Raw genomic sequence first — 24843 nt, forward strand, 5'->3', positions numbered from 1 at the left:
TTTGGACATATTTTTCGAAGTCACCGAAGCTTTTATACCTCCACATATCTGCAATAACTTGTAAATCCAATTGTTCTACTTAAACCAATCGAATAGCAAAAAATTTGACAAAACTTGACATTTCTTACCCGCCAACAGAACACAGCGCCGCGCCACAGCAAACTTCACCACACTTCACCACCTAATTCTTTTGATTCGCACCTGTCAAATAAGAAAAGTGACATTACGACAGTAAACAAATTTCCACATATGATTTTATTGAAAATTTTTCAAATTCAGTCCGCATAATTCAACTAAATCGGACTAAAATGAACTTCAAAGAGATTTGTCGAACATGTCTGCTAGCGAACGATACAATGTTTCCGCTATTTAACGCGAACGTGAGGCTTGTAGATGCCGGAACTGAGACTGCTACCATTGTCGATCTACTGAAAATGTTCACCAAATTGCTGGTAAGTCGATATATTTCTCAACGGTTGCATGCAAAACGAGTGAAATAGTCGTAAGATAGTGGAGCTTGTTAATTTTATCTTTTCACGTGATAGAAATCAGCATTACAGTGAGAAAAACGGGAGGTTGTGGTTCGGGTGCAATGGTGGCATTCCAATCTCATATGCCAAACATGTTTTTTATTGATATGGCTGCCGTGTCATCAAATTTTGATGCAAACGGTTTTGACAAACATTCGGAAAAGTGCATCAGAGTAGCAAGTGGAAATGTTTTGGACTTGGATGACGGAAGTTTTTAGGGAAGCTGTTTTGAAAGTGGTCGCTGGTGCCAACTCGTCAACTGCAAGCAAAGCCACTTTCCAATGTTTGACTTGGTCGAAGACGCGTCTTCTTGGTATTTCGGATATCGCGTTCCAAGTATTATTAGTTTGTTCTATTACTTGCGACGTTTCTATTAAATAAAGTTCGAGGAATTCTGCCCAGCAAAGGGGACTGGTGTGAAACCTTTATAGGCATAAACTGTAAAACCCCTTCGCCATGCTCTGCGTTGCCCCAAAAACTTCTTTCTTTCGGGCGCAAACATCATCAATCCACTCTATACTATTTTGGCGGTGACTGAAAACTTCTTCCAGGAAGGCTTTGTGTTGGTCCAACTTGGGAAGTCCAAGTAAACCACGGGTACATTGCACCGTTTTCTCGCACGGGGTAGACGCTCAACCCTGAATCTGAGAGAAATACCAAAGTGAAGAGTACTTAAGATAGCGAAGGATCGGCTTCAATTCCATTATTTCCAGTTATATTACTTTTAGGGGATTCGTGGTGTCTGTGGTTAATTCTCTTATCAAAGTTTAACGCGGCAAAAATATCTCCACCTTATATGCATATCTATGCTAAGCACTTGGTCCTTTATTAGAAGTGGCTTCCATGCCAGTCAGGAATTGAATTGAATTCTGTGGGCGGTTTCACTTAATTTACCGATTACTATTACCGCGGGGAATCGTTCATTGTATTTGATATTCGACCAGCATTCAGAACCATAGAGAGCGGACGACACACAAGTCTTCTTTTTCTTCAGCCTTTGTCCCGTTCACAAGCGGGGCCGGCTCGTCGTGATCGGCTTCGCCCTTTGGCTCTATCGAATGCCTGATCTGGGTGCAATCTCGAGGCTTTCAAATCCTCATCTAGCGTATCAAGCCACCGTTGTCTAGATCTGCCTTTTGGTCGTTTACCATCGACTTCGATGTTCAGACCAATCTTGGCAAGTGAATTCTCGTTGGCACGAATTGCGTGACCATACCATCGAAGACGCCGTAGCATCTTCGTCTCCATTACCGCAAGACACCGTTCATTGTCTTTTATAGTCGGCCAACACTCAGAACCATAGAGAACGACTGGACGGACGACGTTGCGTTAAATTGTAGATTTGAGACGTTCGTTGATACGTCGATCACAAAGAACATCAGTTGTAGAACGCCACTTCATCCAGGTTGCGTTAATGCGTGAAGCGATTTCGTAACGCAGTTCTCCATTGGCTGATAACGTTGACCCGAGGTATTTAAATCGCGCAGTTCTGGGCAAATCACTGCCGCTGACAGTGACTATGCCTGTTTCATGGGAATCGGTCGTCAAAAATTCAGTTTTGTTTTAATTCAATCTGAGACCGTGTTGCATGAGGCGATCATTCCATTTTTGAACAAGTTGCTCGAGATCATTTTTGCTATCAGATGCTAGGAAAACATCATCTGCATAAAGCAGTGTGTAGGGCGCTGAACGTTGGATATCCCGTGTGACGGTGTCCATAACAAGAACAAAGAGGAGTGGTGAGAGGGCGCTTCCTTGATGACCACCAACACGGACACGAAGCGGTTTTGATACACCCGCCATACTTCGAATTTTACTTTTCGGATCGTGGTAGAGCAATTGGACCCAGCGCACGAGTTCTTCTGGCACGAAGTGTTGTCGTAAAGCATACCAGATGAGTTCGTGTGGTGCACGGTCAAACGCTTTCTCTAGATCCAGAAAGGCAATGTAAAGAGGGCGATACTTCTCACGGTGTTTCTCCATGAGTAACCGCACAGCGTGTATTGCGTCAGTAGTTCCGCAGTTCTTTACAAATCCGGCTTGATTCACGGTTATTTCCACGATTTCGCGAATACGGTTGTCAAGAATGCGTTCAAAAATCTTCATGGTATGGGAAAGTAACCAGATCGGACGGTAATTTGAACATTCTGCTGGACTACCTTTCTTTTTCCATATTGGAACAGTGGTCTTTTCCTGCCAGTCAGATGGTGTTCTTCCTTCCTGAATAACCCGGTTAAAGAATTCACTGAGCCACAGTGTTGGGTCCCAGCTCTTCGCTTTCGAGAGCTCAGATGTGATGTCGTCGGATCCTGTTGCTTTCCCCGACTTCATTTGTTTTATTACCTCCTCGACATCAGTTGCGCTGACTGGTGGAACTGCTCCAAATGTCGGCAATGATTGTGGAAGTGGAGGATGAGCAAATTCTTCAGTTGAAACCTGCACGAAGTATTCTCGCCATCTACCCGTTGCGGCTCGACGGTTGGTAAGCAAAGTACCATTCTTGTCATTAACGCAATAAAAGTGTTCGATATCCTATGTGCGTTCGTTACGGCTTTTAGCAAGTGGGTATAGATCTCTATCGCCATCCCGAGTGTCCAGTTTATCGTAAAGATTTTTGAAATGGTTCGCTCGGGTGACAGCGACCGCTTTCTTTGCTTCACGGTTGGCATTCTTATAAATTTGCAAATTAGCAGGCGTTTTATCGTCGAGAAATTTGTGATAGATTCGTTTCTTTTCACGGACCTTCATTTCAACATCATCATGCCAAAGCCAAGTATCTCGGTTGATGTACCGCTTACCCGGCTTGGTGACCCCGAGGGTTGCAGAGGCCGTTTTGTGGATCGTGTCTTTCATCAGGCAATCGTTTGATGAACCATGTATTCATAAGTACAAGGTCATGGGTGTCCTCAAAATCAATTATACGCTCGCCACCCTCATTGCGCGCTCTGAACCCCGTTCCCCCATGGCACCTGTTACCGTCTGCCTTTTCATCCTCATGACCATTAAAGTCGCCGGCAATGATTATATAATCGTCAGCAGGCACGTGACACGTCTTTTCATCGAGAAGTTGCCAGAAGGCATCTTTCTCAGGTCGACCTGTCTGGTGCGTACGCGGTGAAGAAGTGAATAGTGCGATCAGCTGATATAATGGTGAGCTTCATCAGACGATCATCAAATCGTTCGACTTCTTTAATGGCTTCACGGAAACCCTCTGAGATGGCAATGCCAACACCATATTGAGTGTGTGGGTTACCAAAATAGAGAAGTTTATAGCCATTTTTACCGTTCAATGTCGCAGCTTTTGGCACCAGACCGTCGGGTTTTCCGAAGGGCTCTTGCAAGTTCCTCGGTCTTTCCAGTTAGGGTACCAAAATTTAGCGTGCAGACATGTATTTGTTTTGTTCGTTGTAATAGTTATCGTTCCGATGCTTGTAGTTCTTCTAAATAAAAATAAAACTAGGTAGCTTTCTCCTACTACAATATATTTTAATTGTTAGGGTAGCTTAAGTACTGAGGAAGAGAGTAAGTAGCTCTCGAAATAAGTATTTACTAACTTTTAAAATATATTGTAGTAGGAGAAAGCTACCTAGTTTTATTTTTATTGTTCGTTGTGTTCGAACTAACTTGCTTACGTCCTGGCGCCGTCCATGCGTCAAGAACCCTTGCCCATTTCTCGACAGGACCGGGGCCCGTCCCTTTACGTCAACTGACGTGGATGCCCTAGCATTTCTCTGAGGCTTGTGACTCAATCTGATCATCATGTTTGTAACGACATTGTATGGATTTTCTTGGTCGACCTGTCGTGGGGCCTGTCACCAAGAGAGATCAGGTAGGATTTTGCTGATTTAAGCCATATGTCACGGCCACGCTCTCCCAGTTTGGCTTGTGTTTCAAACTTCTTATCGAAATGAAACCTCGTTGTCATATTATCCCTTGATATCAATAATTCGGGATACCGCCTAGAAAGAATATCACTGATACTCCCAGCCATCCTGAATAGTGCCTTCCTTGCCTGCATCTGTATATGCAGATGGAGAGGGATTAATCGCAGAAGCACCTCCAGGGATGCTGTTAGGCATGTCGTCATTGCCCCACTGATACACACGCAAGCCAGTCTCTAGCTTGTGCGCCGAGTTCAGTTCTTTCTGTCCAGATTACCGCCCCATAGGTAATCATTGGCCTTATTGTTGCAGTATATATCCAATGTAGTTTCTTCGGGCTGCAACCCCTTTTTTTCCTGCTATAGACCTACAAGTCATCAAGGCCCTCGTAGCTTTCCAACAAGTGTTTCCGACATGCGTCTTTCAAAGTGATTTTTAGTCTAGCAAAATTCCCAAATATCTGACCTCTGTTTCTCGTTTCAACTCCATGTCATGTAACCTTGTGGCTCTCAGATGAATAAGCTTACTTTCCCTAGTGAATGGTACTATGATAGTTTTGGCTGGATTGATACCGGAGCCTGGAGACACCACTTATGTTACCTTTACCATAGGCGAATTTCCGTCTTCTTTTTAGAGCATTTTGTTGCTCATCTATGTCTTCGTCCGTTTCGTCCACTTCTTCAGATCTATATCAGACACGCTTGCTTCGGAACTGCAGCGGGCATCTTCTTCTAAAGGTCACTGACCTAGCCACCGAAATAATTTACTTTCTTCCGAGGACGCAATATGCAACGAACTTCTTCGTACGACCACTGGTTCATTTTCTCTGCGCCAAGAATCGGTAAGCGACAGTGGCGACCTTTCGACACGATTCCAAAAATTACAGGTACATTTCATTTTCGGCCGGACACAAACGACCCAGATTTACGGGCTAAGGTATCAATAATTCAAATACTCACTGCATGATGTCCACGAGTCAGCCTCTACAGCTAAGTAACGACGTCATGGGCTTTCTCGCCGAAACCCCTTGGTTTCAGCTAGGGGCGGAGTAAGATTAAATTCCAAGCAGTCGTCGATCGCAACAACTTTTCTTTTCTAGTTCGAGTTGACATTGAAATTTAAAACAAGCTGAATTGGTTATGAACACAAAGGAAAGAAATGAACATTTCACCTATTCTTGCATTTCGTCTAATAGGATTTAAGTATGCAAGGAAAAATTTAAATAAAATAATGGAAAGTAGTGCATAAATCATCATCACCATGAACGGCACAACAACGGGTATCCGGTCTAGGCCTACCTTAATAAGGAACCGCAGACATCCCGGTTTTGCGCCGAAGTCCACCAATTCGATATCCCTAAAAACTGTCTGGCGCACTGACCTACGCCATCGTTCTATCTCAGGCAGGGTCTGCCTCGTCTTCTTTCTCTACCATTGATATTGCCCTTATAGACTTAAGTGATACGCCCACCTCATGTAGACGGCCAGAAATTCTTCGAAGGATTCTTCTCTCGAACGCGGCCAAGAGTTCACAATTTTTCCTGCTAAGAACCCAAGTCTCCGAGGAACACATGAGGACTGGCAAGATCATTGCCTTGTACAGTAAGAGCTTTAACCCTATGGTGAGATGTTTCGAGCGGAACAGTTTTTGTAAGCTGAAATAGCCTCTGTTGGCTGCCAACAGCCGTGCACGGATTTCATCGTCGTAGCTATTATCGGTTGTGATTTTCAACCCTAAATAGGAGAAATTATCAACGGTCTCAAAGTTGCAGTCTCCTATTTTCATTGTTTTCGCTTGATCAGTGCGATTCGATATTGTTCGTTCTTTTGGTTTTGGCGCTGGCGATTGATTGATGATGAACCACTTGGTGTAATTGGTCGCCTCCATATTTAACCAATTCGCCTGTAATTCCATCGGCACCAGGCGACTTATAATTTTTAAGCCGATGAATTGCACGGACTGTTTCTTCTATACTTGGTGGTGGCAGTATTTGTCCGTCGTCTTCAGTTGGCGGGACCTCCGACTCGCCGATTTTCTGGTTCTTCAGTAGTTAGTATAACTCAACCTATGGCTCCAATATGCCCATTCTGTCGAAAATCAGATTTCCCTCTTTGTCTCGGCAGGATGAGCATCGAGGTGTGTAAGGCTTCATCCTGCTGACTTGTTGGTAAAACTTGCACGCCTGGTGCGATTGCTCCCTGTACTTTTCGAGTTCAGAGACCTGTTGGTTCTCCCAGGCTTCCTTTTTCCGTCTGTGAAGTCGCTTCTCGGCTCACTGGAGTTCTTGATAAGTCTCTACACGATCCCGCGTTCTTCGAGAACGCAACATTACTCGGTATGCAGCATTCTTCCGTTGCGTGGCTAGCTTACATTCATCGTCAAACCAGCCGTTCCGACTCTTTTTGCGACTGGGGCCAAGTATGTTTGTGGCCGTATTTATGATGGCGTTCTTCAGGTGATTGTGAAGATCATTTGTTGATGGTTCGTCTCCAGGATCTCTGTTGACTGCGGATATTGCGTCATCCATTTCCCTCTTACCCTCTCCCGATTGTCAGAGGGGATTCTGGGCGGTGTTGTTATTCGAGATCGTGATCCGAGTTTATATTGGCCCCCCTATATGTTCTGACATTCATCAAGGCTGAGAGGTGGCGGCGTTCAATCAACACGTGGTCAATTTGGTTGAAAGTGGTCCCGTCTGGAAAGGCCCACGGTTGTTTGTGGACCGCTTTCCACTCAAACCAGGTACTTCCAACAACCATCCGTGTGACACTGCTAATTGAATAATCCGCAGTTCGTTACCATTTGTATTTTGATGTAAGTTATGGGAGCCAACGTATCGCCTGAATACGGGCTCCGTCCCTACCTGGTTGTTAAAATCCCCAAGTATGAGTTTGATCATATCTGGGACAGGCGTCGAGGGTTCGTTCTACTGCCTCGTAGAAGGAATACTTCTCCGACTCTGCAGTCTCCTCTGTAGGGGCGTGAACGTTAATAAGACTTTGTTTCTAAATTTGCCTCGCAAGCGCGGAATACACAGCCGTTCGCTTATATTTTCAAAGCCGATAGCAGCAGCTTTCACCTTTTGGCTAACTAAGAAACCTACTCCGAGCACATGGTTTACTGGATGGCCGCTATAATATATGGTGTAGCGACTCTCCAGGAAAACGGTCCCTGTTCAACGCATCTCCTGCAATGCTGTTATATTGGGACAGGGTATCGGCTAGCTATTCAGGAGCATTCGGTCTGTACAGGAAGCGCACGCTCCATGAGAAAATGCGCAAATCGTTATTTCTTTTTCGTTGTAAAATCCATCTAGTCCGAGGCTCCTGTTGTGGCTTCGTAACAAGTTTTTTCCCGTGTAGGGTTGTCAGCCCTACCCAACCCCCAACCTGGAGGACCATTTGGTACAATTTGTCCTGTTTTTAGGCGCGGGAGACTCGCCTTCATCCTTCTCCGTCTGCAGCTTTTCATTAAGAAAGTGCTCTCAGCGATCACCACGTGGAGGTGGAGTTAGGGTTTCGTAATAGAGCTGTTGGTGTTGGTTCGGCAGGCGTTTCCCAGGTTTTATGCTCCATCGTGGGTACCAATTCACGTTTCGCCCTGGTACCCTTTGACCATCAGTGCATAAATTCTAATCCTAAATGAAGTGTTCCCACATGCTCAAAAGCCTAGAAAAAAATAGATTGTTCCGCCATCGATTATTTTTACTGTTCTATAATCGAAATTTCCGGATCATAATCCTTACTTGTTTCCTACCTATTAGCGAAACAGGTTTGAATGCAAGGAAATGAGATAACAAAAAATTTTGGGATTTCATTTATTTTATCCATGAATTGTAATTTAATTAATTCAAATAACTACATTTCCGTATTATTTTCAGCTATCACGAAACGAAGGCTTCCCGGAGAAGATATGTAGCAATTGTTTGGATGACATTATGCGTACCTATAACTTTAGAATAAAATGCGAACGCTCCGAGACGGCTTGGCGTCAAGCTAAGAACAGAGATAACGATAAGGTCTGTCGAACATGCTTGGACTCCAATGATTCCATGTATACACTTTATAATCAAATATTATTCACGATTGGGAATGAAAGCGCTTCCGTTATAGATTTAATAAAAAACTTTACAAACATTTTGGTGAGTACTTGAAGTAAGTTCCTGGTAGTCCAAATTGTATAATTTTCGATGAAAACGATCATAGAGACTCTCTCAGTATGGAATACTTTCTAGAAATTATTCGGAATTTCAGCTAGTGAAAATCACTCCTCGTTTTTCAACTCTATTCTCTTTAGATATCACTTGATGACGAATTTCCCAAATGGATCTGCAAAAGTTGCATTGACGAGATGAAAATATCATACGCATTAAAAGTGAAATGTGAGAACTCTGAACGCACACTAGAATCTTACTTGAAAGAGACACAAATGAAGGCTCAAGCTCAGAACGGCAATCAGATAGTGGCGCTAAACGAAATGGATATTTCACAGTTGGAATTTATTTGCATGAAAGATGAGAGTGGTGGCATGGAGGCAAATGAAAATTTCATTAAAAACGTTGACTGCGGACCTGGCAATGAAGTTTTATCGAACGACCTCAATGCAAAAAACAATTCAAATGGTCATCAACAACATCAGCAACAGCAGCAGCATTCTCAACATCAACAGCAGCAACAACAACATTCACAGCAATCACAACAACAACAGCACCGAACTCATCAGCAGCAACAGCAACACATCATGAACGTGGCGCATGCAAACCTGGCAGCCAATTCCAGTAATGCAAGTGCGCAACAAGCACATCCTCAACAACAGCAATCCCATCAGCAACCTCCGCCACAGAAAGTAGTAAAACTAGACCTACTCAAACTCTACCCCAACTCACTGCTCGACCAGAACTTTGCCATTGAAGAGGTTATCGAAGATAACATGAATAATATGACGGGAGCAGTTGCATATGAGCCAGGCATCATACGTGGGTCCATCATTGATCCCAACAACATACAATTGGCCTCTAATGAAGAGGAAATTATAGAGGAGAACATCAATGATTCTAATTTGTTGGAAGACTGCGAAATCGAGGAAGTTGTTGAGAATGACGACATGGAGCAACATCATGATCAGGACTCGAGCCATCAGTTTATTGAAAGTCGCAACAATTCTCAATTTGGCGACTCGGATTTGGACGGTACGAAGTTAATGTCTACGTCGAATTTAGATGGATCCGGTTTGGATTTAGATGACAACCGAACAGAATTGGATAATGATGGAATTGATGAAGCTTATAAATGTCCTGGTTGTTCTACTGTCTTTTTATATAATGAAACGTTGCGGAAGCATATTTTCGAAAATCATACCAATAAGGACTTATGCATGATTTGTAACAAGGGTTCGTATAGATGATTTGCCTATTTTGTTTCTTTAAAAATAATTCAGATTTTTATTCTAATGCTAATTAATCTTTTTTGCGTCGAATGCATTCAGTGGATTCTCCTTTGTGGTAGCCTTTTTTCGTGTTTCAATTTTTTTTAGTTCTTTGTTGCTCTATAACAACTTAACAGAGTAATGGCTACTACATGATGGTTTGCAATTTTATCTTTCAATATTAACATTTTTGGACTTCCGCAAGTTTGCTTTTGCTTCGATCAATTTTATATCATAATAAAATATATTTTCCTTGTTTTGTGACGCACCTGAACTCTTTATTTTCACTCCGTTCTTTTATGGGAATTGGTTTTTAATTTATTCTAAGCCTACACTGAAAGCTACGAAAAGTTAGCAGTCTCACGAAAGGGACAAATTTGTCCCTTGCTGTGAAACCTATCGACATTTGAAATACGACGCCATAATTTGGCCATGCCTTAAGGTTCAATACAATCCCAAATTAAATCTCTCAGACCAACCCTGCAAATTTTCTTCAGATGCTTCACTTCACCTAAATTAGATTCTAATTTGCCCCTGTCACCATAGTCTTTGCATAAATAAGCACAGCTGAATCATATAGGATATTTCATGGTCATAAATCCTTATGTCGACGGATGAACCACACTTACTCGATAGTCGGTTCTTGGCGATGTGTTTCAGTTCCCCCACAACTTTTTGAAAAGCCAAAAGAATTCGAATTTAGAAATTAAATTAAAAGAGCTCATACATTCTAGGGAACATGGTTTTATTGAATCCACTTAGTATCTGTTAATCAAATTTTTGCAACATCATGTAGGACAGCAATCTCAATTTCACTTCACAATGGATATTTTCTTTTAGTTTAGTGATATTCCTCAAAAAAATAAAATCTACTCTTAAGATACCCTCACAATAAAGTGTATAGTGGTCAAATCTCACGATCTCGGAGCCCGAGCGATATTACCAGAACAAGCTCACTAAGTTGGCCATAGTCTTCTTGATATCAGCAGTGACAGCTATTATTAAATCTTCTACGTTAAGAAAATGCAGACATATTATTCCATTTACCAGCAGAGTACACCACACAATATCCAAAGTATAAAGTCTACCCGAAAGTTCTCTCCGTTTTTGAATTAATAGGAAATAACACAATTCTCATACATTTAATAAAATTTATTGTAGAATATACTTTCCATTCTTATTTATGACTTCTTGCCAACGTGGTGGCAACTTCTTCTTCTTTTTCTTCAGCCTTTGTCCCGTTCACAAGCGGGGTCGGCTCGTCGTGATCGGTTTCGCCATTTGGCTTTATCAAACGCCTGATCTGGATGCAATCTCGAGGCTTTTAAATCCCCATCGAGCGTATTAAGCCATCGTTGTTTGGCCGGTCTTTTGGTCGTTTACCATCGACTTCGATGTTAAGACCAATCTTGGCAAGTGAATTCTCGTTAGCACAAATTTCGTGACCATACCATCGAAGATGCCTCTCTCGCAATTTTTCCCCGATGGGTGCACTCCCATAATGATCGCGGATATCCACATTTCGGATGTTAAGTCCTTGAGGGTTTTACGTGAGCACCTGTCTGGAAGACTCAATCCCACGGTCTTCTTAGGACACGGATTGATTTTGTGGCCACCATCAGAGCCCCGCTGAGACAAGCAACAACGGTACCAGTCTATACCAAGTGCATGGCTTAACATTCATACTGGTGGATGCAAGACCTACCTAAATCTCTACCGAACTAAGGAGTACGGCACCCGTCTTGAAACGCAACACCACGCTGAAGGTCTCTTCTCGTTTGAGCATAACCAACAACCCCCATGAAGCTCCCACTAGGGGGCCAATAGCAAACAACCGAGCTGAACGCACATACAACAGGAGTTCACCCGAAGTATGAGAGTCCAGGGGATATCTCGGTTCCTATGGTACCAGTGTACCCCTGGTGAGGTTTCGTGACAAATTTGCCATTTCAGATGAGTTCCCGTGCAGACTCGGGTCTGATCGCCCTGATTAGGCCTTTGGAGCATTCGCCTACTGCATCACGGCCGGCAAGCCAAAATGAGTACAGCGTCTCCCAGTGCTACCACTATGGAGGTTCTTCTTGGCCACTTGGTTTTAGTTTGGCCGACAGGGTTGCCGCCCCGTCTTCCTCACCGCCACCTCTGAGCACCAGTTGCACTGACAGTGAAGCCCATAGTGTTTTACGTAGGCACCTGTCGTGAGACTTAATCCTACGGTCCTCTTCAGACACGGATTGATTTTGTGACCACAATCAAAGCCCCGCTAAGACAAGCAACAACAGTACCAATCTATACCAAGTGCATGGCTAAGCATTCATACTGGTGGATGCAAGAATTACCTAAATCTCTACCGAACTATGGAGTACGGCACCCGTGTTGATACGCAACACCACGTCGAGTCCCGAAGGTCTCTTCTCGCTTGAGCATAACCACAACCACCATGAAACTCCCACTAGGGGGGTCAACCGCAAATAACCGAACTGCCCTCACATACAACGGGAGTTCACCCGAAGTATGAGAGTCCAGGGGCTATCCCGGTTCCCATGGTACCAGTATACCTCTGGTAAGGTTTCGTGACCAATTTGCCACTTCAGATGAGTCCCCGTGCAGACTCGGGTCTGATCGCCCTGATTAGGTCTTTGGAGCATTCGCCTACTACATCACGGCCGGCAAACCAAAGTGAGTACAGCGTCTCCCGGTGCCACCACTATGGAGGTTCTCCTCGGCCACTTGGTTTTGGTTTGGCCGACAGGGTTGCCGCCCCGTCTTCCTCGCCGCCACCTCTGAGCACCAGTTGCACTGACAGGTGGAATTGCTCCAAATGTCGGTAATGATTGTGGAAGTGGAGGATGAGCAATTTCGTCAGTTGAAATCTGCTCGAAGTATTCTCGCCATCTATCCATTGTGGTGCAAGGCAAAGTGTCGTTCTTGTCATTAACGCAACAGAAGTGTTCCACATCCTGTATGCGTTCGTAAAGACTTTTAGCAAGTCGATTCAGATCTTTCTCGCCATCCCGAGTGTCCAGTTTATCATAAAGAATCTTATAATAGTCCGCTCGGGTGACAGCGACTGCTTTCTTTGCTTCCCTGCTGGCATTCTTATAAATTTGCCAATTGTTCGGTGTTATATCGTCGAGAAATTTGTGGTAGAGTCGCTTCTTTTCACGGATCTTCATTTCAACATCGTCATTCCAAAGCCAATTATCTCGGTTGATGTACCGCTTACCCGGCTTGGTGACCCCGAGGGTTGGAGAGGCCGCTTTGTGGATCATGTCTTTCATTTGGTTGCACGATTCTTCCACATTCGTAATGGTTGGTAATCGTGTAAGTAAGATCATTTCCTCTTTCTTTCTACGAAATCGCCACCATTTAATGCGCGGCGGGCCAGTGCGTTCCTCACGCTGTTTCATCCGTGGTTTACTTCACAGGACGACAATCAATGGCCGATGCTGAGGTGCCGTTCCCTATGAGACCGGGAACGGCTTTGCAATCAGTGACAGTGGTAAAATGTCGACGTCTTATGAGAATATAGTCGATTTGCGTTTTACTGTTCCCACTATAAAATGTAGGAAGATAAGGCAAAATACAAGGTCATGGGTGTCCGCAAAATCGATTATACGCTCGCCACCCTCATTGCGCGCTCCGAACTCCTTTTCCCCATGGCACCTATTACCGCCTGCCTTTTCACCCACATGACCATTAAGGTCGCCGGCAATGATGATATCAGCAGACACGCGACAAATCTTTTCATCGAGAAGTTGCCAGAAGGCATCTTCTCGGGTCGATCTGTCTGTGGTACGTACCCGGTGAAGAAGTGAATAGTGCGATCAGCTGATATAATGGTGAGCTTCATCAGCTGATCATCAAATCGTTCGACTTCTTTAATGGCATCACGGAAATCCTCTGAGATAGCAATGCCAACACCAAATTGAGTGTGTGGGCTACTAAAATAGAGAAGTTTATATCCACAACAACAAACAACATAGTCTGAATGGCGAGTATTATAATCATTTCAATGCAGAAATTATTAAAATCGACCCAGTAGTGCCTAAGAAAAATGAGGAGGACTTTCGAGATGAACGCGTTTAAAGTTTCACAAGATGTTTGTGACCATTCGAAATGTAAAATCTTATTAAGTTTAAATGCAGTTAGACACAAGTCTAGAGAATAATAATTGGCCGAGCAATCTCAAAAAATATCCGGAAATACCTGGTGTCAGAAAAATGGTCATGGTCATGGTGTTACAAAAATGTTTGTTAGCTGGTGACTTGCATGAAATTTCTTGACTTGACCAAAAAAAATTCTACAATTTTCAACTTGAAGTTTTGAGAGTTGATTTTTGAGACAACAACCGTGGCCAGATAAATGTTACGGAGCAGCATATACTATGTAATTGTAATTTTTGGGGTGTTTTACTGTCTTTGAGCTTAACTGAATAACTATTTCTTTCCAAAAATATATTTGCATTATTTAAAATATTTGTTTTTTCACGAAATTTGGTGGACAGTTGGGAACTATGAAATCCAACGCATACAGCGGCAGTGACATAAATTTAGGTGGAGTTTAAAGAGGGGCTCTCCATACATGCAAGGGGAGGATTTAAAAAAATGTTCGCACTTAAAGTGAGACAGGATTCATTTTCGGAAACTACCCAACCCAAAAATCCGTAAAACATCAGAGTGGTGCGCTTAGATGAAATCTAGGCCTCAAAATATGTCCTATTCCAATATCCGCTCAATTAAACTTACTAATAGTATATTCATCATCATCAACGGCGCAACAACCGGTATCCGGTCTAGGCCTGCCTTAATAAGGAACTCCAGACATCCCGGTTTTGCGCCGAGTTCCACCAATTCGATATCCCTAAAAGCTGTCTGGCGTCCTGGCCCACGCCATCGCTCCATCTTAGGCAGGGTCTGCCTCGTCTTGTTTTCCTACCATAGGTATTGCCCTTATAGACTTTCCGGGTGGGATCATCTTCATCCATACGGATTAAGTGACCCGCCCACCGTAACCTATTGAGCCGGATTTTATCCACAACCGGACGGTCATGGTATCGCTCATAGATTTCGTCATTGTGTAGGCTACGGAATCGTCCATCCTCATGTAGGGGGCTAAAAATTCTTCGGATTATTCTTCTCGCGAACGCGGCCAAGAGTTCGCAATTTTTCTTGCTAAGAACCCAAGTTTCCGAGGAATACATGAGGACTGGCAAGATCATAGTCTTGTACAGTAAGAGCTTTGACCCTATGGTGAGACGTTTCGAGCGGAACAGTCTTTGTAAGCTGAAATAGGCTCTGTTGGCTGACAGCAACCGTGCGCGGATTTCATCATCGTAGTTGTTATCGGTTGTGATTTTCGACCCTAGATAGGAGAAATTGTCAACGGTCTCAAAGTTGTATTCTCCTATCCTTATTCTTGTTCGTGTTTGTGGTTGACCAGTACGGTTTGATGTTGTTGGTTGATTCGTCTTCGGTGCTGACGTTGCCACCATATATTTTGTCTTGCCTTCATTGATATGCAGCCCAAGATCTCGCGCCGCCTGCTCGATCTGGATGAAGGCAGTTTGTACGTCTCGGGTGGTTCTTCCCATGATGTCGATATCGTCAGCATAGGCCAGTAGTTGGGTGGACTTGAAGAGGATAGTACCTCTTGCATTCACCTCAGCATCACGGATCACTTTTTCGAGGACCAGGTTAAAGAGGACGCATGATACCGCATCCCCTTGTCGTAGACCGTTGTTGATGTCGAATGGTCTTGAGAGTGATCCTACTGCTTTTATCTGGCCTCGCACATTGGTCAGGGTCAGCCTAGTCAGTCTTATTAATTTCGTCGGGATACCGAATTCTCTCATGGCCGTGTACAGTTTTACCCTGGCTATGCTATCATAGGCGGCTTTAAAGTCGATGAACAGATGATGCAACTGTTGTCCATATTCCAACAGTTTTTCCATCGCTTGCCGCAGAGACAAAATCTGATCTGTTGTTGATTTGCCTGGAGTGAAGCCTCTTTGGTATGGGCCAATGATGTTCTGGGCGTATGGGGCTATCCGGCCTAGCAAGATAGTGGAGAATATCTTATAGATGGTACTCAGCAACGTGATACCTCTATAATTGCTGCACTGTGTGATATCTCCCTTTTTATGTATGAGACAGATTATGCCTTGTTGCCAATCGTCAGGCATTGATTCACTATCCCATACCTTGAGCACAAGTTGATGAACCACTTGGTGTAACTGGTTGCCTCCATATTTAACCAATTCGGCTGTAATTCCATCGGCTCCTGGCGACTTATGATTTTTTAGCCGATGAATCGCACGGACTGTTTCTCCTAAACTTGGTGGTGGCAGTATTTGTCCGTCGTCTTCAGTTGGCGGGACCTCCAACTCGCCGATGTTCTGGTTGTTCAGTAGCTCATCAAAGTACTCAACCCATCGCTCTAATATGCCCATTCCTCCCATTTCCCTCTTTGTCTCGGCAGGATGAGCATCGAGGTGTATAAAGCTTCATTCTGCTGACTTGTTGGTAAAACTTCCGCGCCTGGTGCGGTTGCTCCCTGTACTTTTCTAGTTCGCAGACTTGTTGGTTCTCCCAGGCTTCCTTTTTCCGTCTGTGAAGTCGCTTCTCCGCTCGACGGAGTTCGTGATAAGTCTCTACGCGTGCCCGCGTTCTTTGAGAATGCAACATTACTCGGTATGCGGCATTCTTCCGTTCCGTTGCTAGCTTACATTCATCGTCAAACCAGCCGTTCCGACTCCTTTTGCGGCTGGGGCCAAGTATATTTGTGGCCGTATCCATGATAACGTTCTTCAGGTGGTTGTGAAGATCATTAGTTAGTTGTGTTGTGGATGGCTTCAGTGTTCACTCTCACCTGATTGTCAGAGGGGATTCTAGGTGGTATTGTTATTCGAGCTCGGAGCACCATGCCAACGAGATAGTGATCTGAGTCTATATTGGCCCCCCTATATGTTCTGACATTCATCAAAACTGAGAGGTGGCGGCGTTCAATCAACACGTGGTCAATTTAGTTGAAAGTGGTCCCGTCTGGAGAGGCCCACGGTTGTTTGTGGACCGCTTTCCACGCAAACCAGGTACTTCCAACAACCATTTCGTGTGACCCTACTAATTGAATAGTCCGCAGTCCGTTATCATTTGTTTTTTCGTGTAAGCTATCGGAGCCAACGTATTGCCTGAATACGGGCTCCTTCCCTACTTGGCTGTTAAAGTATGATTTTGATATCATATCTGGGACAGGCTTCGAGGGTTCTTTCTACTGCCTCGTAGAAGGTATCCTTCTCCGACTCTGCAGTCTCCTCTGTAGGGGCGTGAACGTTTATGAGGCTTATATTTCTGAACTTGCCTCGCAAGCGCAGAGTGCATAGCCGTTCGCTTATGCTTTCAAAACCGATAACAGCAGGTTTCATTTTTTGGCTGACTAAGAAACCTACTCCGAGCACATGCTTTACTGGATGACCGCTATAATATATGGTGTAGTGGCTCTTCTCCAGGAAACCGGTCCCTGTCCATCGCATCTCTTGCAACGCTGTTACATCAGCCCTATATTGGGACAGGGTATCGGCTAGCTGCTTATCAGCTTCATCTCTGTACAGGGAGCGCACGTTCCATGAGAAAATGCGCAAATCGTTGTTCCTTTGTCGTTGCCGGGTCCGTCGTTTTAAAATCCGTCCTATCCGAGGCTCCTGTTGTGGCTTCGTAACAAGTTGTTTTCCGTGTAGGGTTGTCAGCCCTACCCCCAACCCCCAACCTGGAGGACCAGTTGGTACAATTTGTCCCGTTTTTAGGCGCGGGAGACTCGCCTTCATCCTTCTCCGTCTGCAGCTTTTCGTCAAGAAAGAGCTCCCAGCGGTCACCACGTGGAGGTGGAGATAGGGTTTGGTAGTAGAGCTGTTGGTGTTGGTTCAGCAGGCATTTCCCAGGTTTTATGCTCCATCGTGGGTACCAATCCACGTTTCGCCCCGGGACCTATACTACCCTTTGACCACCAACTTTTAAAAATTGACTGAAAAAGTCCCCTTAAGCTCATCCTAGGAGTACTAAATTTTGCATAGAGGACAATATCGTGCATATGCATGCCTAGCTTCATAAAAATCCAACTATTAGTGTCAAAGTTATAGCAGTTCAAATTTATCGTACGAACTAAAAACACCAGAAGCCATATTAAAACTCCATTCATGAAGAACCTACTTCTCCCCAGCCCTTTTTAATATCTGTTGTAGGCTAAGTTCTTCACATTTGCTAATAATATTAAACTCCGAATTTGTGCCTTGTGAAGTTGACTATTATCAATGCAGTACTTTACATCAAATGACTTACTTAAATCGCTTTTTAAAGAGGGCAAAGGAATTTTTAACCATGTGGCAGGGAACTGTCATGCCCTCGTTGCTCCTCACATTTTCTTCTATTTCTTCACTCTTTGTTCCGTTCACAAGCGGGGTCGACTAGTCGTGATCGGTTTCGCCATTTTATTTTATCAAATGCCTTATCTGGATGTACTCGCGAGGTTTTTAAATCCCCATCTAACGCATCAACCCATCGTTGTTTCGGTCGGCCTTTTCGTCGCTTACCATCGACTTCGATGTTCAGACCAATCTTGGCAAGTGAATTCTTGTTAGCGTGAATTTCGTGACCATACCATCGAAGACGCCTCTCTCGTAGTTTTTTCCACGATTGGTACAGCCCCATATCGATCGCGGATATCCTCATCTCGGATGTAATAAAACGTGTCACGCCACTAGTCCAATGCAACGTCTTTATCTCGATTACCGCATAGTCGGGAAACACTCAGAGCCATAAAGAGCGACAAGACGAACGACATTGCGGTAGAATTTAGATTTGAGACGTTCGCTGATACGTCGATGACAATGAACACCAGTTGGGAAATACCAATTCATCTAGGTTGCGTTAATGCGTGAAGCAATTTCATTACGCAGTTTTCCATTGGCTGATAGCATTGACCCGAGATATTTAAATCGCTCAGTTCTAGGCAGGTTACTACCGCTGACAGAACTATGCGATTTAATATCTCGAGTCAATGCTATCAGCCAATGAAGAACTGCATTATGCTCCTCACATAGGGAAACACAAAACCTTTTATACCTGAAGCGTCAAGCTTCCGGTTTTCCGACTTGTTTTTTGTTAACCTTTTAGTAAAACACTTTTCCCGAATATTTCCTGGCGTTATACATATTAAAGCACCTTTTATTACAGCTTAAAAACTACGTAAATGTAAAACAGTTAATTTTAGAATGAAGTGAAAATAATAAAAATATATTTTAGATTGCTTATAAATATTAACATTAATATTTGCTGAGACCAACCCCAGCCTCCAATATTGCCTTGATTCTATCTAGCATTAAATCAATTTTCTAGATTTATCGAGTTCCACGTTTCTTTTGTTGGTAGATTTAAGCTCGATTTTGTTTTGAAGTTTTCATAGAAAACAACCCACCGATAGATGGCTCCCAATAATCAAATAATTTCTTATTATGCTTATGTAGGTAACTGGGTTAAGTGAACCTTCAATCGGTGCCAAATTACTACAATCGTAATATGAGATTAGGCAAATCTTCTTTACAACAAGATGCTCTTGCTCCGTCGTTATTCGATCGACTTTCTCCTTTTAGAAGCAGAGACATGACTACATCTTACTTCCTTCACAATTGGGGTCGATGACAGATTCTCGTCTCTTCACTTCAATATTGTAGCTTCCACATTTTCACTGTTTAACACTTCAATCGCTACTGAAAATCACTTCATGCGCATTTTCTTCCAAATTTTGTTCAATTTTGATAACCGAACTTCTAAACGCAACCATGTTCGAGTGCTTTCGAATCGAGTTTGTTACAGGGCTCTATTGTAACATTTATCTGGCCACCACTGCATATCCTATCGAATTAGTAAATAAAAAAAAATGCAAAAAAATGTTGAGTGTGAAAAACCATTTTAAAAAATCACTTTTCTTTTAATTTAGTGGCCGCTGCTCTTTGTGTATTGATAACCGAGGATTATGGTAAACGCTGCATTTGCTGCTTCCATTTTTGAAGTTCTATTAGACCAACGCGTGGCTGAACCTCTCCAACGGTTCATTATGCGGTGCATGCGCCTTATTCTATAGTGTAAAAAATCCTCCCTTGAAAAACTCTCCGAAAATGAGTTCACCAGACTCCGCGCTTAATTGAACCTTACATATTCAATATTAGAATCCTAATAGCAGTGATACACCCCCTACAAACGAACCATAGAAAGCATGATAAATGATGACAACATAATTTTTAAGTTGGATTTGGAAAATTTTATCATTTCTCCCGCTTTGACATGTTCCAACATCCTTCAAAGAAAAAGCCTTCATTCTTTGAGCTCTAAACAGGAACAATTTCATAACAAAAAATATCGAAAAAAGGGAAGGACGGGAAAAATTAATATTATAAAAAATAGTGCCCGAATAGGTGACTCGATTCGATGCCGACACACAGTTTATAAGGAACACCTGACCGAACACATTTAGGGCACTGCCACACAAAACGATTTCATACCCGGCGGCAGCGGTTTACAAATCAATTCAACCTGTCACATAACATTACGGATAGCGTACTTGCTTTAAACCGGCAGTTGTAAATGAATAAGAAATCACGTGATGTTTTCGTGTACTGTCACACACGATTTCGTTGGCCTGCAAGCCATGCAAGCCTGCTGCTATAACATCTCTATAAAAACCGTTGTGAAAATTATAATGGAACAAATCACTTTGTGCGGCAGCTCTCTTAATTTGTACGGCTTACTCGTTACGTAACGGATTTTAATATAAATCAAAAATATCCTCTCAGTCATTTTTTGCGCAATTTACTCTCTATATGCATCCCGACATTTCTGCTTAGTATTGATATTAGGTTCGGTATTATGAGCACGAAATGACCTCGGATATCCGCATATAAATTATATTCTGCAACACCAGCCAGTGAATGGGTTTCAGTTTCTAAAAATAGAGATGGACATCTCTAGGTGACTTTACTTCATTTGCACTCAAATTTGCAACCACAATAAATATCTTTGATTTTTCTTTCGCACCAGGGTCACCGAAAATATCTAGAAACGAGAAAACATACTTTATGCCGCTAAGTTCATCGCTAATATCATTTATCTTTCCTAAGCTGGTAATTGCATCTGTAGAATCCACTGCACGCTAACTTTATTCATGGATTATATCACCATCAACGGCGCAACGGCTGGTATCTGGTCTAGGTCTGCCTTAGTAGGGAATTGCAGGTATCTGGCTTTTGTGCCGAACTCACCAACTCGATATCCTTAAAAGGTGTCTGGCGTCCTGACCTATGCCATCGGTCCATCTGTGGTATGGACTTTCCGGACTAGATCATCTCCACCCATACGGATTAATTGACTCGTCCACCGCAACCAATTGAGCCAAATTTTATTCACAAGCAGACGGTCATAGTATGGCTTGAAAGTTTCATCGTTATGTAGGGGGCTAAAAATTTTCGAAGGATTCTTCTCTGGATTGCACCTGAGAATTCGCGATTTTCTTTTGCTAACAACCCAACTGTCCAAGTAATACGATACATGATGACTGCAAAGATGATGGTCTTGTATATTAAGAGCTTTAATTCTATGATTCTGAAATAGTCTCTGCTGGCTGCCAACAACAATGCACGAATTACTAGATAGAAGTTATAAACGAATCAAAGTTGTAGTCTCCTACCTTTATGGTTCTCATTTGATCAGTGCCATTTAAAGTTGTTGTGCCCGTTTTTGGTGCTGATTTTACCACCATGTACTTCGTCTTACTTTTATTAATGTGCAACCCAAGATCTTGTGCTGGCTACTCGATCTGGATGAAGTTTGATTATACATCTCGGGTGGTTCTTCCCATATCATCATCATAGGTCAGTAGTTAGGTGGACTTGGCAAGAACTGACATTAGCATTCTGGATCAGTTTTCTCAGAGCCGATTAAATTTCTAAAATATGCTAATATCTATTATTAACTTTATCTGTGCAAATTTCGGAACGGGATGTATTTTGAGGCCTAGATTTAGATAAACCGCTGCGACTTTTTTGCAGATTTTTCAGATGGATAGAACGAGACCTGTTACGCTTGTCACATTGTCATATTTTGACCCCTCACTCCCCTAGGTTTCACCCGATATCAAATATGAAACCAATTTTGAAAAGTACTAATTAAGCCCTTTCATAATGCCCATATTCTGTGGAAAAAAAATTTTCCCCCCATATCGCATGTAGCAGCCCCTTCCACACTATATGTAAAGTAATTCAAACACCACATGTTCTCGTCAAAATTCGTGACAATCGGTCCATCCGTTTCCGAATAAATTAGGTGTGACAGATAGACCAACGAACGGACAGATATCGAATCGATTCTAATAAAGTCTCGTTTCACACAAACCCTTAAAAAGATGGACGATAAGGCATCTTTTGTATTACATCGTTGTTGATGGTGAATGATTTCGAAAGCGATTTGGCCTCGCAGAGTTAGCTTAGTCTTATCAGAATTCGGTATTGCGACCACGTAATACCGAATTCTCTCATGGTGTACACTTTTGCCCTGGCTATGCTATCATAGGCGGACTTGGAATCGATAAAATGATGGTGCAACTGCTGTTCACAGTGTTTTTATCGCTTGCCGTAGAGAAAAAATTAAATCTGTTTCTGATATACCTGGAATGTCGCCATATAGGCCGATGATGTTCTGGGCGTGGGTGGCTGTCCGGCCTAGAAAATGATGCCAATTGCTGCACTGCGTGATATCTCCTAAACCGGTCCCTGTCCAGCGCATTTCCTGTAACGCTGTTACATCAGCCTTATATTAGGACAGGCTGTCGACTAGCTTCTCTTTTTTTGAGCAAATGCGCAAATCTTTCATCCGTTTTCGTTGCCGGTTTTGTCGTTGTGCAGTCAATCAAGGCCAAACCCCCCTTCGTGGCTTTGGTTTTCCGTGTACCCAACCTTCAACCTGGAGGACCAATTGATAAATTTGTCCCGTTTCTTAGGCGCGAGAGGCTCCTCTTCATTCTTCTCCGTCTGCAGTTTTCCATTAAGAAAAAACTTCCAGTGATCACCACACGGAGGTAGAGATGGGATTTGGTAGTAGAGCTGTTGGTGTCGGTAAAGCAGTCGTTTCCCAGGTTTTATGCTCCATCATATGTACCAATTCACGTTTTACTACCCTTTGACCGCCTTATTATATCCTGCAGGTTTATACCATATTCTCCCATAACTTTTATCTCGGTCGGTATTTGTGATCTTTACTGTTTCTGGAAACATTTCGATGTCCTTTCTCCTAGAAACAGCTTCCTTAGACGTGATGGGCAGTTCTACAGTATGCCCACAATGTCAAGCTTCTTGAAGTTTCTGTTGCGCAAAAAGTACCCCATTGGACATAGAATGAGTAACGGAAGCGGCGTTTTCGCGAAACTGAACTTTACCTTTTCTTCAGCGGCGGGTGATGCAGTTACTCCTGGACCCATTGAAAATAAGCAAAGTAGAATTCACCAATTCAAATGCAGCCCCATAGACAGAACTCAAGGCAATTATTTCTCTCGCACACTACCAGATCCACAACATGGCTTTTCTTTTGATCGCTGAGGACCCTCTGATTTCGTGATGATAAGTTGCCGCAAGAAATTCACTTCACATTATATATTTACGTCTGAAGAAAACACAGCCATTTGTCTTATGCAGGAACCGACATTCATCCGATACAGACATTTGTTTCACACACAATTTTCTTCTTGGTGTCTGAAACTGGCGTATATATTTCTGTTTGCTGACTGATGCAGATATTTGCCTAAGCCAGAAATAAGTTAATAATAGTGTTTTCGATATGTAAATTTTGTAAATACACCAGGCACTATTGTGTCGTGTCGTTCCCAGTGAGCGTTAGCCAATCTATCGTGACGTCTCGTTCCCGATGAATGTTAGCAAATATCGTGTCATTCCCAATGGGCGTTAACCTTATTTGTTCCACCATTTCCATATTGTTGCCATAAACCCCTATGTAGCTCATGCTGCGTCAACCATACCTACATGCCATCCTGGCCATTTCCTCCTTAGCCCTGTTCTACCATTGTTCTACATTACGTAGTTCTAGAGCGACCCACTCGCCGGCCGCCTGGGTTAGTGGGTTCCATTGCATACCATAACCTGTGGAGTTGTTGCGTTTTCTTAATTTGGACGTATGCGATGCTTCAAATACAGTATATAGGAACCTCCACGTAGAAGGCAAGATTTACCGTTTATCCTTGAGGCATAAACTCGTGGGGGACTACACGCTGAATTGTTCAAACCTAGCATGGCTTTGATTTTTATGATTTTTATCAACTCTTTTAATTATTGATACTTTGCTTTGGTTTGGATAAGGCATCTGTAATTCCGTCTTGGTGTTGTTTTCATATAAACATGGTTATCCACCTACAATAAACCCCTTCAAGGAAATCAGTACCGTCAATTCTCAGTTTTTGCCTTGGAGTCAACACTTTAAGAACGATTTTTGCACGCCTTCCAACCTCAAATTTTTCATTAAAATCCTGCGCGAAAACAACTCTCCTCAATTCAAGTTATCAATAACCATTCAAACAATGATTCAGCGAAAAAGGCAGTAGCGATCTATACATTTTCGAAGTTTCTTCAACTTCAGAGGCTTGACGCTCTTCCTAGTCTTGCATTGCCGTCTTCATGGCCATCATAAAAAGAATGATTTGAAAAGATTTGTTTTAGTGGGATATCTCCATAATAGGATTTTACTAGTTCATAAATATTCAGATTTTTTCCCAAACTTTAAGAAGAGTGTGCATCCATTTGCATAGTTGACAAAAAAAAATATTAAAAAACGACACTCCTACCTCGCCGGTTTTAAAACTAATTAGTTTCCAGGAGGGGGGAGGGGCGGGCAAGTATTATCCAGTGCACATTACCGTTGACCACAACATCAGTTCAAGTATTTATTGGACCTCGTACT

General features: G+C 43.0%; 1 protein-coding gene and 1 long non-coding RNA gene across 2 annotated transcripts in view; one reads left to right on the forward strand and one right to left on the reverse strand.

Moving 5' to 3' along the window:
- The first annotated feature begins 204 nt into the window (after positions 1–204).
- LOC119659556 (GATOR complex protein WDR24-like) overlaps positions 205–24843 on the forward strand; it is a 29103-nt gene continuing 4464 nt past the window's right edge. Inside the window, exons 1-3 of the mRNA XM_038067705.1 lie at positions 205–452; positions 8292–8552; positions 8708–9800. Coding sequence (XP_037923633.1) covers positions 309–452; positions 8292–8552; positions 8708–9800 — 1498 coding nt within the window. The 5' untranslated portion in view covers positions 205–308. The remainder of the gene's footprint in view (positions 453–8291; positions 8553–8707; positions 9801–24843) is intronic.
- On the reverse strand, positions 19023–20802 carry LOC119659557. The gene is made up of 2 exons (XR_005250356.1): positions 19810–20802; positions 19023–19740 (listed from the first exon to the last, which is right to left on the reverse strand). It is a non-coding gene; the product is annotated as an uncharacterized LOC119659557 (long non-coding RNA).

Source organism: Hermetia illucens, chromosome 6 (genome assembly GCF_905115235.1).
Source record: "Hermetia illucens chromosome 6, iHerIll2.2.curated.20191125, whole genome shotgun sequence".
NCBI classification, from domain to species: Eukaryota; Metazoa; Arthropoda; class Insecta; order Diptera; family Stratiomyidae; genus Hermetia; species Hermetia illucens.